The following is a 17,949-nucleotide window of genomic DNA, read 5'->3' as shown; positions in this document are numbered from 1 at the left end:
AGAATATGGTGAAAAAGGTAAAGGAATGACATACTTGTGGACAAATATTCTTCTGCCTCAAAACGATCAGTACCCAATGAAAACTTTAAATACTTTTAATACCACAAAGGTACATTAACACTTAGGAAAAACTCAGGATTTAAGAAAACATTACAATGACACGTGTTACGTTTTATTTGTTTCGTTGTTATCGAATTCATCGATTTGAGAAATCATTGTTATTCATTTTTTATCGGCTTGGCAGCGATTCCTTAAGAAGTAACAAATTCTTATGCAAAGTTAGCTTGAGTTGTATATTATACTATCAGGCGTCGAGTGTAAAACCCTTGCCTTCAGTTGTATCCTTTACTATCATGCGTCAAGTGTAAAACTATTGCCTTGACTTGTATCCTTTACTATCAGGCGTCAAGTGTAAAACTATTGCCTTGAGTTGTATCCTTTACTATCAGGCGTCAAGTGTAAAACTATTGCCTTGACTTGTATCCTTTACTATCAGGCGTCGAGTGTAAAACTATTGCCTTGAGTTGTATATTCTACTGTCAGGCGTCGAGTGTAAAACTATTGCCTTGACTTGTATATTCTACTATCAGGCGTCGAGTGTAAAACCCTTGCCTTCAGTTGTATCCTTTACTATCAGGCGTCAAGTGTAAAACTATTGCCTTGAGTTGTATATTATACTATCAGGCGTCAAGTGTAAAACCCTTGCCTTGAGTTGTATATTCTACTATCAGGCGTCGAGTGTAAAACTATTGCCTTGAGTTGTATCTTCTACTATCAGGCGTCGAGTGTAAAACTATTGCCTTGAGTTGTATCTTCTACTATCAGGCGTCGAGTATAAAACCCTTGCCTTGAGTTGTATCCTTTACTATCAGGCGTCGAGTGTAAAACTATTGCCTTGACTTGTATCCTTTACTATCAGGCGTCAAGTGTAAAACTATTGCATTGAGTTGCATATTCTACTATCAGGCGTCGAGTGTAAAACCCTTGCCTTCAGTTGTATCCTCTACTATCAGGCGTCGAGTGTAAAACTATTGCCTTGAGTTGTATCTTCTACTATCAGGCATCGAGTATAAAACCCTTGCCTTGAGTTGTATCTTCTACTATCAGGCGTCGAGTGTAAAACTATTACCTTGAGTTGTATATTCTAATATCAGGCGTCGAATGTAAAACTCTTGCCTTCAGTTGTATCCTTTACTATCAGGCGTCGAGTGTAAAACTATTGCCTTGAGTTGTATATTCTAATATCAGGCATCGAGTATAAAACCCTAGCCTTGAGTTGTATATTCTACTGTCAGGCGTCGAGTGTAAAACCCTTGCCTTCAGTTATATCCTCTACTATCAGGCGTCGAGTGTAAAACTATTGCCTTGAGTTGTATCTTCTACTATCAGGCATCGAGTATAAAACCCTTGCCTTGAGTTGTATATTCTACTATCAGGCGTCGAGTGTAAAACTATTGCCTTGAGTTGTATATTCTACTATCAGGCGTCGAGTGTAAAACTATTGCCTTTAGAGGTGTTTATGCTTTCAGGCGATGAGTCTAAAACTCTTGCATAAACTGATACATTCTGGTGTCACGCATTCAGTGTAACACTTGCATTACAGAAAAAACAATAATGCACTCAAAGTGTAGGATGTTAAAGATAGCCTGTGAGTCGTTTCAATTGTTAACAGATTAAAAACTCTGATAACATCTGTGACGCTCCTTTGAACGTCCCTGTGTGAAATAAATCGTTGCTTTCAACCCAGCATCTTTACCTTAGGTAAACCTCCTACTTAGGGAATGGTGCAATTGAGTTCTCCTCAAGTCACTCATTCTGCTGTCCATCGCAGAAAAACTATTAACTCACTACACGTTTCATGTTATATAACAATGTAATAGAGTGTATCTAAAAAACAATGGAATGATATTCAACAAAATATATACTCAGAACATCAAAATAGTTTTTCATGATATAAAGAATCAGAACTATAAATATAAGAGAAAACTGGGTTCTTCAAATAAAGGTAATCAGTTCATCTATATTTGTTGAGAAAATGGCCACATATTACCTTCTCCTGTTTTTATTACTGACAAAATGCCTACTTATTACCTTCTCCTGTTTTTGTTACTGACAAAATGCCTACTTATTACCTTCTCCTGTTTTTGTTACTGACAAAATGCCTACTTATTACTTTCTTCTGTTTTTGTTACTGACAAAATGCCTACTTATTACTTTTCCTCTTTTTTGTTAGAGAAAAAACGCCCACATATTACTTTCTCCTGTTTTGTATTCAGGAATTAAAAGAAGAAAGAGTAGATGTTATATAAATAATTGGTCCGTGAAAACAGAGCGGTATTATTCACCAGACAGAATAACCACCTGGATTATTCTGTTTCACATAATTGTTAAATAACAAAAAAAAATGAACAAATAACTTATTCTGTCATAAATAATTATTAAATAGCACAAGACTTATCTTAACAACATGTAAGGCACTCTTGGTTTTAAAGTATATTTTGTCCCATCTCAAACTCAACAAATTTCATGCACGTTAGATTAATTTTTCTTAACTTTTAACTTGCCTGTTTTCATTAATACTGCATCAATATGAAGAACCCTATCAAAACAGTTGATATATAAATGCTGAAAGCCATACAACTTTTGTGTACTTGGACATACTTTCTAAACTCTGAAAGCCATACAACTATTGTGTACTTGGATATACTTTCTAAACTCTGAAAGCCATACAACTTTTGTGTACTTGGACATACTTTCTAAACTCTGAAAGCCTAAGAAATCCTGTGTTCTTGGATATACTTTCTAAACTGAAAGCTCTACAACTCTTGTGTACTGAGTTATATTTTCTAAACTCTGAAAGCCATACAACTCTTGTGTACTGAGATATACTTTTTAAACTCTGAAAGCCATACAACTCTTGTTTAGTTATCAGTATATCAAATCTCCGAGTACTCTACGATCACTGAACAGTGTACAAGTATCCAAGGAGTTCTTAAAACAAATGAGGATTTTATCAGGAATAATTACAAATAACGTAATGAAAAGTAATCTTAACTTAGTCAATCCATATCGCATACATCACAGAAATTATAGTGTTTTCTTACCTTATAAGATGAGTGTTAAAAATTTGTATTGTTTTAGGTTGCTAGACAAATACATTACTTGTTAGTGATATGATTTGTTAGAACGATATGAACTCGGAAGCATTTGTTAAAGATTAAAGAACCATTTATATTGTAGTACTAGATATATTCCTACCTGACATTAATGGCGATGCCGTGACGTTACAGGAGAAAGCCGGTGGTGCTGGTTCACAAGAACCGTAAGCTGCGGTCGGGGAGATATTCGCAGGTCTTTGGGGAGAAACCGCTGTTAGAGCCGGAACGTGAGGGAAGTGTACCATGCCGGGCACGGAGACTGAAGTCAAGGTAGACGTGCCGGCAGAAGAGAGAAATGGAAGAGCGATGCTGGTTCGGAGAGACGGTGCCAATGGATGTGGTGGTGGCACCGCAGGTGGCGATATGGAACGCTTCGGAACGCTCAAGTCCATTAAAGTTGTCGGTCGAAGGCGGGGATGGTGATTCAGGAAAACTGGCGTGGTTTGTAACAAGTCGACATAGGCTCAACACAGAGGTAGACAAGTAGAGTTCGGTCAACGTTAAAATATCAGCCAACGGAGTGGTTTACCGAGAACAGGTGTTGTCCTGAAGAAGGCTCAGTCAGTGACCCTAGTGCCCGATCATTAGACAGGTGTATATGTTAACTTGTGGCTAGTGCAAATCTCCCTATCTCTCGTCTCAACACGATGGCTCATTAACCTTCATAATATGATTAAGTCGAGTGTGGTTTTCATTGGCTTTTGTCGCACCCAACCTCAAGGCGTCTGGTCGAACGCTTGACTGAGTCTCTTCGGCTCCACCTGTCAAAAAACAGAGAACGAGAGTATAGCGAGAAAACCAGTAGCTGTTAGGGCTCGTGCTCTGCACTCTCTGCCTCAGGCGAAAACATTAACTTTTCAGCCAAATTTTTTTACCGCGTGCGTTCAGCAGCGACAATAATAATAATAAACTACGACTGTGTGGCGACCTCGCTACCCAGAAAAGCCCAGCCGCCTGTAGATTAAACATTTCGAATTACTGATTCACTCTCGTAGAGGATACAACTCGGTGCGACAGCTAGCGAGTAACGGGTACGTAAATATCTTACTTCAGCCAAGTTATCACATGAAAACGGGATCAGTCACGTCAGTTCGAAAGTGAAACGTGATAATAATTTCTTGTAATGCTATTATCTTTAATATCTCTGTATATTATAAAACAAGTTTAAATTTCTCGTCAATCGCTAAGCTAATAAAACACAACTCAGGTGATTCCCAAGAAATATGACGTTTAAAATGTAAATATTATCCAAAGATATAAATATCAGATTTTGTACTGTCTTATGGTGACGTATACCCAGTAAAAACAATTTGCAATATGTCATTTCATTTAACAGGGTAATATAATGCAATGATCTGAACTTGTATGCTGAATGTCATTTCATTTAACAGGGTAATATAATGCAATGATCTGAACTTGTATTCTGAACTTGTAAAATGTCATTTCATTTAACAGGGTAATATAATGCAATGATCTGAACTTGTATAGATAAACAAATATTAGCAGATGTGATAAAAAAAGGGCAATATCATAACAAAGCTGAACTTTAAAAAAATTGATTTACTGTAGTATCATGCCAATAATAGTAATTTTCAGTAGAAAAGTAAATTATGTTCTCATTAGGCTAACTGTCTTTTGTTTGTGAATTTAAAAGAGCCCACCAGTAGTCCATTAACTTTTTGTGGAGAAAAAATGTCATTTATACTCTTGTTTAAAAATGGTTGGTAATATAACCATAACCACAGGATGACTGTTGTAAAGTATTAACTAGGAATACTTAGTGTTATAAATCTGAATGCCAGAAATAGTGACGTAATCATAATCAGAGGATGAATGTTCTAAAATATTAATTAAGGGTACTTATTGCTATAAATCTTTGATACCAGAAATGGTAAAGTAATCATAATTGTAAAATGAATGTTAAGAAATATTAACTAGGAATATTTATTGTTATAAATCTGGATACCAGAAATGGTAAAGTAATCATAATTGTCAGATGAATGTTAAGAAACATTAACAAGCTTTAATGATTAGAATACATTGAATCATCATTTGTGTAGACTTGCTCTTAATTCAAAAATTATAATTAAAGTTACTTTAACGGTCTGAAATTAATTGAAAACGTGACTACTTAATAAATCTAAGTCTATCCATTCGATTCACGTTTTAAACACTTTATGAGCAATAAACTATTAAGTTGAAAATTATAACGTATGTGCTAACAAACTATCGCTGGCTTTTATGCACGGTCTTTAAAGGGTTAATGATGAAATCACTCCCCCCCTCGAAAAAAAAGCAGTCTTATTTTTTTTTTTTTACAGACGAGTGTAGTTCGTTAAACCCTTTTTATAATTTACAAGTTTCACTATCTTGAAGAAAACAAATCGTGACTTGAATGACGCGGCGATCTTCAAACATTCATACGAACCAGATCTTAATTCTAAGTGCCCACAAGTGAAAGAAGATAAGAATATATTATGTCAACCACATTACATCCGCCACATCCAGTGCCGACGAGGCTTTTCAACCAGTACCAGGTCTCATCAGGCCAACTAGGATACGACAGATACAGTAGTGGTTAAGACAGTATATGATATTTTTTTTATATAAATAACAACAGTTGTGATGGTAATAAGATTAAGCAGGTGAACTGTAATATTAGTATTTGTATTTAAATCATGTATGAATAAGATTTTAGGATAATAATTAAGAACACAATAAGATCGAAAAAGAACCCGAAAATATGTGAGGGAAAAATGTTTTAACAAGAACACTTTGTATCCACTTAAAAGAAAAAAAATAAATAACAATAAATGAATAAATATGTATAATTCATAAGAGCCTTCATAAAACGTTACTGTCAAGATCAATACGCTCAATGTTTCGAAATAAGACACATTTTTCTGCTAGATATTCACAGCTTTGTCTTTTGGATGTGTTGTCCTTATCTCCGTCTTTAAGCTGTCCATCTGAATGAGTCAAGTAATCCGAGCAAACAAGTTCAGTGTGGTAAAAGATATCCACATATAATCAGTGAATATAAATGATTTGTTATATTAAACAACATATGGGTTATCTGCTTTTTACCTTTCGAATTCTAAATTACTTCAGTAACATTTAATCTACAACAATGGAGCCGAAAAATGAAGTATTAGAAGGGCCATTTCGAAACTTTTGGATAAAATATAGATAAAAAATATGTATATTTCACACTGTTAGTAGATATTGTTGTTTTAAAGTTAGTTTGATAAAGTTCTAAAAGTAAGTCCTGTAAGACAGGACATTATTGGGTCTTACAGGACCAAACTACTAGTTCCAACTGTTACTGTTAGTAAGTACACATAGTTCCGTACTATACGTAAGTAGTCCTATAGTAACTTCAGCCTGTATGGATGTGAGTATGCTGCAGATAGTTGTCGAAACGTTGTACATTTGCTGTTATGTGAAATTTATATTAACATTTTTCTTCATTACCCATTCAAGCCGTCTCCAATCATTATTAGTCTCCAAATGGGTTCCTCGTCATCGAATCAGAGTTGTAAAATGTTTGATATTCCTATAAAGGAGACGTCGCAAGAGATAAGTTACATCTTTCCTTCTTAATAGGCCCGAGGTCAAGTCAGTCCATTTGGTCAGTGGCAGGCCGTACAGCACGATGTGCTTCTTTCAGAATTATTCAAGCTGTACCAAGAATTCTATGCACGTAGTTGACACTAATTTTAAACTGACACATTAAAGGCACTTAGTCAACAGCCCCAATGCCAACTCATGAGCTACTGTAATTGAACAGTGGGATTTGACTGCCACTTTTATAATTCACCCATGGCTCCAAAGTGCGAAGCGTATCTTATTGCAGCAACGGTCCGCAAACCATGGATCTCGGTTGATATTCTGAACACATAAATATTGTTACTGTTAGTTTCTTTTATTCTTATTTTAATGATTCACTTGCATATTTCGTAAAATTGTCTGGTAAAAGTTGATTAAGTAAATAAGCGAACATTTCTAAAGCAATTATTTTCTACATTTAATGTATCTTTATGTCAAATAGTTTATCTATATTTTTAATCTGCTTATGTTTTATTACAGTTGCATGATTATTAGACAATGATGTATTGAAGTTAAAATTTAATAATCAGCTTAAGACGATAATAACATCCAGAATTTACATATTCGCATACTACATATAAGATACTAATGCTTCAGTCATTATTATTTGCATAAAAGCTGTTAGCATTGTGTCTGTTGCTCTATTTGAAAAGTAGTATTTTATCTTGCGTACTGGGCGGTCCCACCTGGTAATAAGTAATCAGTGAGTGCGCATGCGCTTGAAGCATTCTAACAATGGTATGCGTCATGGACACTGATGGTGAATTGTTATCAACAGTCCACTATGGATTGTCGTTAGGCTTATTTTCAAAATTATAGGTGGTCGAAACCATGAACGGGTGTTTATTGGCTGAACGCGCTTCATCAGCAGAGCTGATACGATTAGATTTTTTTTATCTTCATCCTGTCCATGCTGCCAGTGGACTATTCGGGATGCAAAATTGCTAGCTGTTCCTTGCCCAATTGCAAATGTAGGAAATGGATTATTAATGAAATGTATTTTTTACCGTCTGTTTCTTTTTCCAGAAGTTGGTGTTATGTACAATTTTTCTTTGTTAGGAAACAAAGGAAGTAGTTTTTGAATTTCCGGTTGAAAGATTAAAATTTTCCTGCTTTGTAGAAAGAAACAACAGGAAATGTAGATGGAATCACAGAGCGATTCCATTAGAAAATGATATGAATACAACAATAATCATGCCTAGCTGAACACAAAACAAGGGTTGTTTAGTTGAATAGTCTAAATGTACACAGACATTGACATTTTGATACCATAACATATTCGATGCTCATGTGAAATTGTTGAACTATACATCTCTCGTAACATGGCGGTCTGGTGGGAAAGTTGGTTCATTTCGCTATATGTTAAGATGTAGTTCATAGACCAGTCATTAGGAATATAGTACAAAGAAAATGACATTGTAGAAAGATTCCAAAATTTCATGTAATAAAATACAAGAACTACCTGACACTGCAATATATCAAAATTTAAACAGACTTAGAGACTAATATTCTAGATAGAAAACAGACCAATTAAGAGTGAAATACAAGAAAAGCCAATTGTCTACTGCTCCACGAGAACAGCGACTTACTTTACTACCTATTGCTCCACGAGAATAGCGACTTACTTTACTACCTATTGTTCCACAAGAACAGCGACTTGTTTTACTACCAATTACTCCACGAGAACAGCGACTTGCTTTACTACCTATTACTCCATGAGAACAGTGACTTGCTTTACTACCTATTATTCCATGAGAACAGCGACTTACTTTACTACCTATTACTCCATGAGAACAGCGACTTGTTTTACTACCAATTACTCCACGAGAACAGCGATTACTTTACTAATCTATTACTCCATGAGAACAGCGACTTACTTTACTACCTATTACTCCATGAGAACAGCGACTTGTTTTACTACAAATTACTCCACGAGAACAGCGACTTGCTTTACTACCTATTACTCCACGAAAACAGCGACTTACTTTACTACCTATTACTCCACGAGAACAGCGACTTGTTTTACTACCTATTACTCCACACGAACAGTGACTTACTTTACTACCTATTACTCCACAAGAACAGCGACTTACTTTAATATACTTTACTCCACAAGAATAGCGACTTACTTTACTACCCATTGCTCCACGAGAACAATGACTTACTTTACTACCTATTGCTCCACTAGAACAGCGACTTACTTTACTACCTACACTCCACGAGAACAGTGACTTACTTTACTACCTATTACTCCATGAGAACAGTGACTTGTTTTACTACCTATTACTCCACGAGAACAGCGTTATAAAGTGACGGTCAATCCCACTATTCGTTGGTAAAAGAGTAGCCCAAGAGTTGGCGGTGGGTGGTGATGATTAGCTGCCTTCCCTCTAGTCTTACACTGCTAAATTAAAGACGGCTAGGGCAGATAGCCCTCGTGTAGCTTTGCGCAAATTCATAACAAACCTGAATACAATAAATTTTTCCCTGAGCAAGTAAAATGAGTTGCATTTATATTCTATTATTTCATTTTTGTGTTCTGATATAGAATCTAATTTTCTCACTTCAAAGAATGAAGAAATATGGCGTAAGTGATAATTTTATTAAAATTATAAAGCGTTCTATTCCACTTACTAATTTTAATCAGTTCCACTTTCTACCTATTTATTGCAATGCATTGTTCGATCAAAATAATAATTTTCTGTTCTTAAAAGTTATGTTTGAAGTTAAGATGGATTAGATATTGCCCCCCAGCGGTATGTCTGCGGACTTACAACGCTAGAATCTGGGTTTCGATACCCGTGGTGGGCAGAGCACAGATAGCCGATTGTGTAGCTTTGTGCTTAATTACAAACAAACAAACAGATTAAATATCCATAAAAAATGTTCAAGGAAAGAAGGAGAAATGCGCTGTTTCTTTACCAATATGTACAACAAACACTTCATCAATAAAACTTACAAATTTCTTAATCGAGAAATTATAAGAAGGAACAAAAGATATGTTGCAGCTGTTCGAGAATTGAGAGGTTCTGCTTCTTTGAGCATGCATATTTCGGAACACTTCTGGTACGAATTTGTCCTATGTATATACAATACTTGAACTTGGCAGTTCCATGATATTTAGCTCAACAGCTATTTTTTTTTTCTTTAGTTATTACGGTTTCCGTTGGGACGTGTGTGTGTATCGTGGTGTGCCGTATTCTGTTCAGCCAGGTAAGAACATATGTTTAACAAGAGAAAAAAAAACCGTTCATAAGGTTAGGGTAAAGATAATAGTGAAGAGGGGAGAATAGCAGGGGGTGGATGAGCAGGTGTCTTTTCACCTCAAAACATAAGGAAAAGGTGAAGAGAAAAAAAAACAACTTGTAATTTAAACACAATTCCACAATGACTGATTTGAAACTGGATATCATTTTCTTTGTTTCATTTCAGAAATATAAACCATCTTTTGCACATCCCTTTTCACAGACGTCACTTAATGTTTTAATCTAAATTAAGTGCTTTATTATGTTCTCTTTTTTGTGTGTAATAAATTGAAACAGTTTTGTCATTTACAATATAAGTTTCTTTAATACATATTGAAGACCTCTGGAGCGACCTCTGTATTTTAGTTCATTCACTTTTTAGAAAACTTAACGTCAAAGTGTTTACCAATTTCGTGATTCAAATGTATACAATTCCCCACAAATACATAGTTTTATTTAGTTTTCTAGTTTAAAATACTTAATACGCCCATTTCCATGGTTCAAAACCTTAACACATTCAAACTCAAGGCAATTCGCTCTAATGAGGCAATAATAAAAAAAATAAAACTATAAGTATACCGAAACGAAGAAGTATTTGTTATAGCACAAGGTTTATAACTAGAAACCATGAAATGACCCTTAAAGATGATATTTGTTTCTATCTTGCGTGGTGAGTGTTTTGAGTTGAAGAAATACTTGTAAAGTAGGCACTCAACGGAAGGTCATTTCACATGTTAGATTACATTTATATTGTTTCTGTGTAATACTTGAAGAACGATAAAATATGTTATTTATTTATGCTGAACAAGCACTTTATAACTGAATAGGATTTCTTATATATAGTTGATAAGACACACATCCTAATTGCAATTAATATTCTTTGTATATTGATTTTGCATTTGTTAGAATGTACAAGTGTGAACGTTGTTGTTTAACTCAGGTTTAGCCTTACCTACATCTTTTGGTTGCTAAATTTTTTAATATTTTTAAACATTTTGAAAAATTTTGATAGTCATTCCTTTGTCTTTTGTTTCAATGAAATCAGTGGAATGAGAAAAAGTCTGAAAGTTGGAATTATGGAGAAGTTAATGTCCTGAAACTGGTACATCAAGTTTAGAGTAAACAGAAAGCAATACTTTCCCCCTGAATTCATTCAATAAACAGCTGGAGTAAAAAACAAAAATATACTAATGCTTACCGCACTGTGCCCACTGCAGGAATCGAATCTCGACTTTTTGTGTTATAAAACACCAAGGTTGAACACTGAGCTACTAAAGACAATTTTGTTGTATCATCTTTACGAAAGTAATTATTCTGTCTATAAACACGTATGTATGATAAGTACTGGAAAATAAACACACACACACAGACAAGAGGGTAAGATTATCAGCATGGTGGGGTCAAACATTTCATATACGTGAGATTGCTAAAGAAAATTATTTCTATCGAAGATAAAGCAAATTAAAACGCGCCTATAGAACAACATGATACGGCCATATAATAAAAAATACACACCTCTACTGTCACACAGGACAATCATATAAAAACAACTTTTATATTATAAAAGGATCATTATATAAACCAACAAGTGTCCATCTATACAACAAAAGAGCAGAATTAATTACAATTCTCGTTACAATGTGAAACATAGTCATGAAAGGTTGACCGCACTTCATGATTATAAGTTCCAGGTTCCGCGCTGACCTCGATCGTGCCCAGTCTGACCGTCAAAATTGCTTACTATTGTCCGATTATGAAATTCTCATTGTAACAAGCTTCTCCGAAGGTCAGTCTGAGATTATACATAGTAAACTTTCCACTTTATTCCATGACCACAGTTAAGCAAACTAAATCCACAGAAGTCCATGAATGCGCAGTTAGGTAGGTCATTTAACGGGTATGTCGGAGAAGAGGATAGTATGAACAACGGTTTCATTCTCCATAATTTATAGAAATGCTGCTGTAGGTTTATCTTGATCCTGATGTATTCATATTTCTTTTGAGTCTTATAGTATACGGGAGGTGTTCTACGGTACTGGTGTCTTCAGTTCACACTTGTTTTACTATGCACTTTGCGAAGTTTAACATTTCCACTATACAATAAACCCGAATCGTTCATGAAGGCTAGACAACCATCTTGTAACTTTGGCAACGGTGGTATCAGTTCTAATGTATTAAGACGCTTTTTAGGTGGTTTTGCATGCTAATTTTCCTCTTCCCACAATTTTCACTATGTTATATATAGTCCTTGGGATTTTCATTCTCTTTGCTATTTCTACCAACTTCATTAACAAGCCTATTCGTAGTGAATTTTGTAATCGAATGGTGGAGAATTCGCTGTGAACAACATATTCAATTGATAAAAAATGTATGGACACCACCACGTAATGAATGCAAGTTGTGCTTATAAAATGTGATTAATCATCAAACAACTAGCAGAGAAGAATTATACATAAAGCCCCCCCAGTGGCACAGCGGAATGTCTGCAGACTTACAACGTTAGAAACTGGGTTTTGATATACCCGTAGTGGGCAGAGCACAGATGGCCCATTGTGCAGCTTTGTGCTTAACTACAAACAAACAATTATACATGAGTAAACACTCATCAGAATATAAAAGAATCATTTCATGAAATAACTCACTTAGTATCATATAACAGGATATAATTAAAACCACTGAGGCAGACATTAGTTGGATGGAAAGTTCCTAACTATTGATTTAAATATTATTTTGATCTCAACAATTAATTGAAACTTAAATTATTTAGTACTTCTGTAAAGAGTTTGTTAATGTAACTTACCCACACTGTCTTTTATATACTCGTAAGCTTTCAGAAAGGTTATTCACACCAGCCGTAGCCCTAGTTCTTCATTAGATTTGTCCGTTTCTAATAAGCCTGTAAACCTTGAAGTTTGGCTTTGAATTCTTGTTTTACCGCTCCTGATATGCCCCTAACTTTAAGATTTGACTATCAGCTGGTATAATGACCTTGATTGAATTGGCAATCCAACTTTATTATTATTTTCCTCCATCCTTTTGTTTTCAGTTCCTATATACAGTTGTGATATGAAATCTACTCTTTAGTTCTAAAGTATAAAAATTAGATATTTCTCGATTCTTGTTTCCTTAAAAATCTATTACTTAACATCTATTACTGACCACTTTTGAACCCGTATCTTAGATGTATTGCACATATATATGACGAAATACCATATAACCCGGTTTTCTAATCCTCCCACCATTAACTCCTTATTTTGGGTATACATCTTTCTCTAAACCTTCACACATTTAAACTCTCTTTAAGGTTTTATACCCTCACTTCAACCTTTAGCCTATATACCCATAACCCATTCCACCTTTACGTTTTCAGTTTGGATGTATATTTTCCCATAGTTTGGTTAATTCTTTTATCCTTTAATTGTATTTACTGGATCTCTACCTTAAGTCTGGGCATTAACTCTCCGTTATCAGTCTGGGCATTCATTCCTCCATAACTGACCTGTTACCTTGGTTACTTTCCTTATGCATTTTATCTTTCGATTTGAACTAACTCGCCTCTATCACCAACCTGAGTGTCATTCTTTTATATCAGTTTAGTTACCCTCTCCTTTATACTTTATCTAAAATATCAGCTTTGATATATGTTCCTCCCAAAATAAAATCCAAGCGGGTTTGTACATTAGGCCTATAAATAAAATATCTTAAGTACGTGTTTGTAAATACTGCCTTTTACATTAGATCTGCCGTTTAAATCAAGTCAATCACATGTTTGTAGTTTTACTTTATTACTGACGAGATCTAATTATTAAAGTAGATCAATCACATGTTTCGAACTCTAATGTCGTATACATTACACCTATTAATTGAAATATATCATCTATATGTTTTAGTTAATTGTCATATGACAAGGGTTTTGTTTTAAATACCCCATTCTTTATTCGGTCCCTAAATACTATTATACACCATTCTTCTTGGCAAATCCCATGGGATCAAATAAAGAACGATGTTTTAAAAAAATCCGTAGACCAAATACTATTGTCTTGTATATTGCATAGATTACAACAACGCAACGCTAGCATAAAGCGTTTACACCATTATAGCAGATGTTTGTAACCATTCTGCCTCGCACACCAGATCTAATAACTAAAACACACCAGTTACATGTTTGTAACCCTACTTTTATGATCGCTAGATCTAGTAGGATTATATAAAACAAAATTATGTTTAATACCGTTGTTTGTACATTTGGTATAGATAAAACCCAACAAGATAACATAAACACGTTTTGATTTTTTAAGCTATTTTCTCTGTAAGTTAATTGTAAACTACAAAAGTGATTTCATAAAAAAACGTCAACCTTCTTCTGGTATAATTTTTTGTAATGAAAGTTTGCTTTTGTTTGTTTGACATCAAGCAAAAAGCTACACATGGGGTATCTGTCCCTAATTTTGAACTAACAGACCAGAGGGAAAGTAGTTTGTTAATTAACAGTTTGTTTGTAATTAAGCACAAAGCTACACATGGGGTATCTGTCCCTAATTTTGAACTAACAGACCAGAGGGAAAGTGGTTTGTTAATTAACAGTTTGTTTGTAATTAAGCACAAAGCTACACATGGGGTATCTGTCCCTAATTTTGAACTAACATAGTAGAGGGAAAGCACTCACCATCAACTCATGGCCTGCTTTAATCTAACAGTGGGTTTTGTCCACTTTTATAAGACACTCCCTGCCCCAAAGTATGGAGCGTGATCTTGCATTAACGGGACGCGAGGCATTGACCCTCAGATTCACTGTCCTTCACCATAACCACTGGGTCACGCCCGAACTTTGTAGTGAAATATATTTCAAAAACTTATTATCGAGTGGGGAGAGGAAACAAACAGCATCTGCAATATTTATTTCATCAACACATTATTTCAGTTCGAGATATGGACATACAAATGACAATCAATCATACCCACATTACCCAACTAATATGAGAAAGCTATTGATGGGGTAATAGGTTTATTTCTGTTGTGAAATAGACGTACTAAAATGTACATGCTTGCACTCGTTATTTATTCCAGATTTGATCTACATAATAGCACGAGTAACTGCTGGACATTATAAAAGATAATTACAGGGAACTTTAGGAATGGAGAAAGGAAGAGATCATTTTCGAGTATTTTTTTCTTTTATATCTTATTGTATTGGGTTGATCACGCCTTTCATGACATTTGTATAAGAAAATATATAAAATAAAACTTCCATTTGCAGCTCCATGAGTAGGTGGTTAATACTACGAGGAAGAGCGTCGATTTGCTTGTAATTATAGGCAGTTAGCTTTGTTTGTTAGTTTCACTGGTGTTTCGTGGAAGGGAAGGACACCTAACTAAAACAGTTTTCTTTACGTGTGACTAAGTTAGCTAAGCCTAAAACAAATAAACACATTTGTTTGATATTTTATGTTATTTCGTTTATTATTTGTAAAGTCTTAAGTCATGACTATATTTTCACTTATGTTGTAGCTTGTTAAAGTGGCAAACAAACAGAAAGGACGCGAACCATTTACGTGTCTCATGCTGTTCCTGTGTGTACAAACCAATCAATTTTCTAACTACCTCGTGTTGTTCCTGAGGGTAAAAACCAATCATGTGTATAGCTACCTCGTGCTGTTCCTGAGGGTACAAACCAATCATGTGTCTAACTACCTCGTGTTGTTCCTGTGTGTACAAACCAATCAAGTTTCTAGCTACCTCGTGCTGTTCCTGATGGTAAAAACCAATCATGTGTATAGCTACCTCGTGTTGTTCCTGAGGGTACAAACCAATCATGTGTCTAGCTACCTCGTGCTGTTCCTGAGGGTACAAACCAATCATGTGTCTAGCTACCTCGTGATGTTCCTGTGGTACAAACCAATCATGCGTCTAGCTACCTCGTGCTGTTCCTGTGGGTACAAACCAATCATGTGTCTAGCTACCTCGTGCTGTTCCTGTGGGTACAAACCAATCATGTGTCTAGCTACCTCGTGTTGTTCCTGTGGGTATAAACCAATCATGTATCTAGCTACCTCGTGCTGTTCCTGTGGGTACAAACCAATCATGTGTCTATCTAGTTGTGTTGTTGATGTGAACAAGAAATTTCCGAAGGTTTTGTTTCTAATTAGTGTTAGTAATAAATTATTTTGCAGAGAAATACACAATACTTTATGGAAAAGTTACATGCCTAAAACTTGTGACACTTGGATTGATCAATAGATACTTGAATAAAGTAGTTTATATAAAATTATGCAATTATCGGTCAAGAAAGATGGATGATTTGGCAGTGAACTAGTAGTTGAGCGTTTCAACATTTTAAATATAAGTTGTACCAGGTGTTTACTTAAACCATTGTAATTGTTTTTAATTCTCATAATTGTTAAGCTAAGTTTCAAACTTTTGTTTTACTACAAATCAAAAATACATAATCTATTTATATAATCAGCACATTTGAATATATTTATATCTCAAACTCTGTTTTTGCATTAGATTAGGGATTATTCTAAACACAACCTCTATCTAGCGCGAATGAAAAACGCAAAAGGAAAAAAAAGTTCTATAGATAATTTTTCTTAGAACTGGAGGCGTGAACGCCATGAAGAACGATAAAAAGAAGCCATTTACTGTAACACACCTTTAACTTGGATCTCAGGTTCCAAATACCTATTATAAAGCACTTCTAAATATTGCTTTGTAAGCTATAATTACTGTTCATGAGAAGAGGAAAATAACCTCAAGAATCTAGTCCTGCAAAGAACGAACATAAATGACGTATATACACTCTATCTATTTTATCCATAGTATTGGGGGGAAATGAGAGGACAAAATGGTAATTTATACTAAAATTTGCAAAATATTTGTATTAGACGTGGTAATAGTGAAACATAGTAGGACTTTGTGATTCATTTCTGTTTGTATTTCTAGAGGAAGCCGAATACATAAAATAGATTTCAAATAGGAATTAGCTTCATAGCACGATGTAGTGTTTTGTTCAAGCAGTTTTAATTAGATCATTTCTGAATACTTATTTCTATTTGAAAAACTGTCGAGGAGAAAGGGGAGGATATTGATGTTCTTTATTAACTATCTATTTATTTTGTTAGGGTCATCATCATTACTATATTCGTCATTCTTTGGTAACTAATTACACGACAGATGGGGAAAATATCAACATCCACCAATAATTAATACTGATTATCTTTAGTGCCTTAACAAGAGAATGTCACTGTGGCTACTTGCTAACTAGCTATTTATTTTGTCACTATTGTTTCCGTAAAGATGTCTCATATCTTCTTCACTATTTATTTTGTCAATATTGTTTCCGTAAAGATGTCTCATGTCTTCTTCACTATTTATTTTGTCACTATTGTTTCCGTAAAGATGTCTCGTCTCTTCTTCACTATTTATTTTGTCAATATTGTTTCCATAAAGATGTCTCATATCTTCTTCACTATTTATTTTGTCAATATTGTTTCCGTAAAGATGTCTCGTATCTTCTTCACTATTTATTTTGTCAATATTGTTTCCGTAAAGATGTCTCGTATCTTCTTCACTATTTATTTTGTCACTATTGTTTCCGTAAAGATGTCTCATACCCTCTTCACTATTTATTTTGTTACTATTAATTCCTTGTTTTGTTAACCGGTACTTATATTGTTCTGTAGTGAACACCAACAAGTTTTTTTTTAATCGGTAGTTATATTGTTCTGTAGTGAACACCAACAGGTTTTTTAATCGGTACTTATATTGTTCTGTAGTGAACACCAACAGGTTTTGTTAAACGTTACTTACATTGTTCTGTAGTGAACACCGACACGTTTTGTTAATTGGGTACTTACATTGTTCTGTAGTGAACACCAACAGGTTTTGTTAATCGGGTACTTACATTGTTCTATAGTGAACACCAACATATTTTGTTA

At 34.7% G+C, this 17,949-nt stretch overlaps 1 protein-coding gene across 2 annotated transcripts in view; it reads right to left on the bottom strand.

The window, feature by feature from the left end:
• The window catches only part of LOC106457936 (paired box protein Pax-6-like), a 104,587-nt gene that overhangs the window by 42,729 nt on the left and 43,909 nt on the right, over positions 1 to 17,949 (bottom strand). For both annotated transcript variants that reach the window (XM_022384028.1, XM_022384029.1), the window contains exon 2: positions 3,259 to 3,919. In XM_022384028.1, coding sequence (XP_022239736.1) covers positions 3,259 to 3,550 — 292 coding nt within the window. In that variant the 5' untranslated portion in view covers positions 3,551 to 3,919. The remainder of the gene's footprint in view (positions 1 to 3,258; positions 3,920 to 17,949) is intronic.

Source organism: Limulus polyphemus, unplaced genomic scaffold, assembly GCF_000517525.1.
Source record: "Limulus polyphemus unplaced genomic scaffold, Limulus_polyphemus-2.1.2 Scaffold394, whole genome shotgun sequence".
NCBI classification, from domain to species: Eukaryota; Metazoa; Arthropoda; class Merostomata; order Xiphosura; family Limulidae; genus Limulus; species Limulus polyphemus.
The sequence above is the reverse complement of the archived record's forward strand: the minus strand, read 5'-3'. Positions and strand labels throughout refer to the sequence as shown.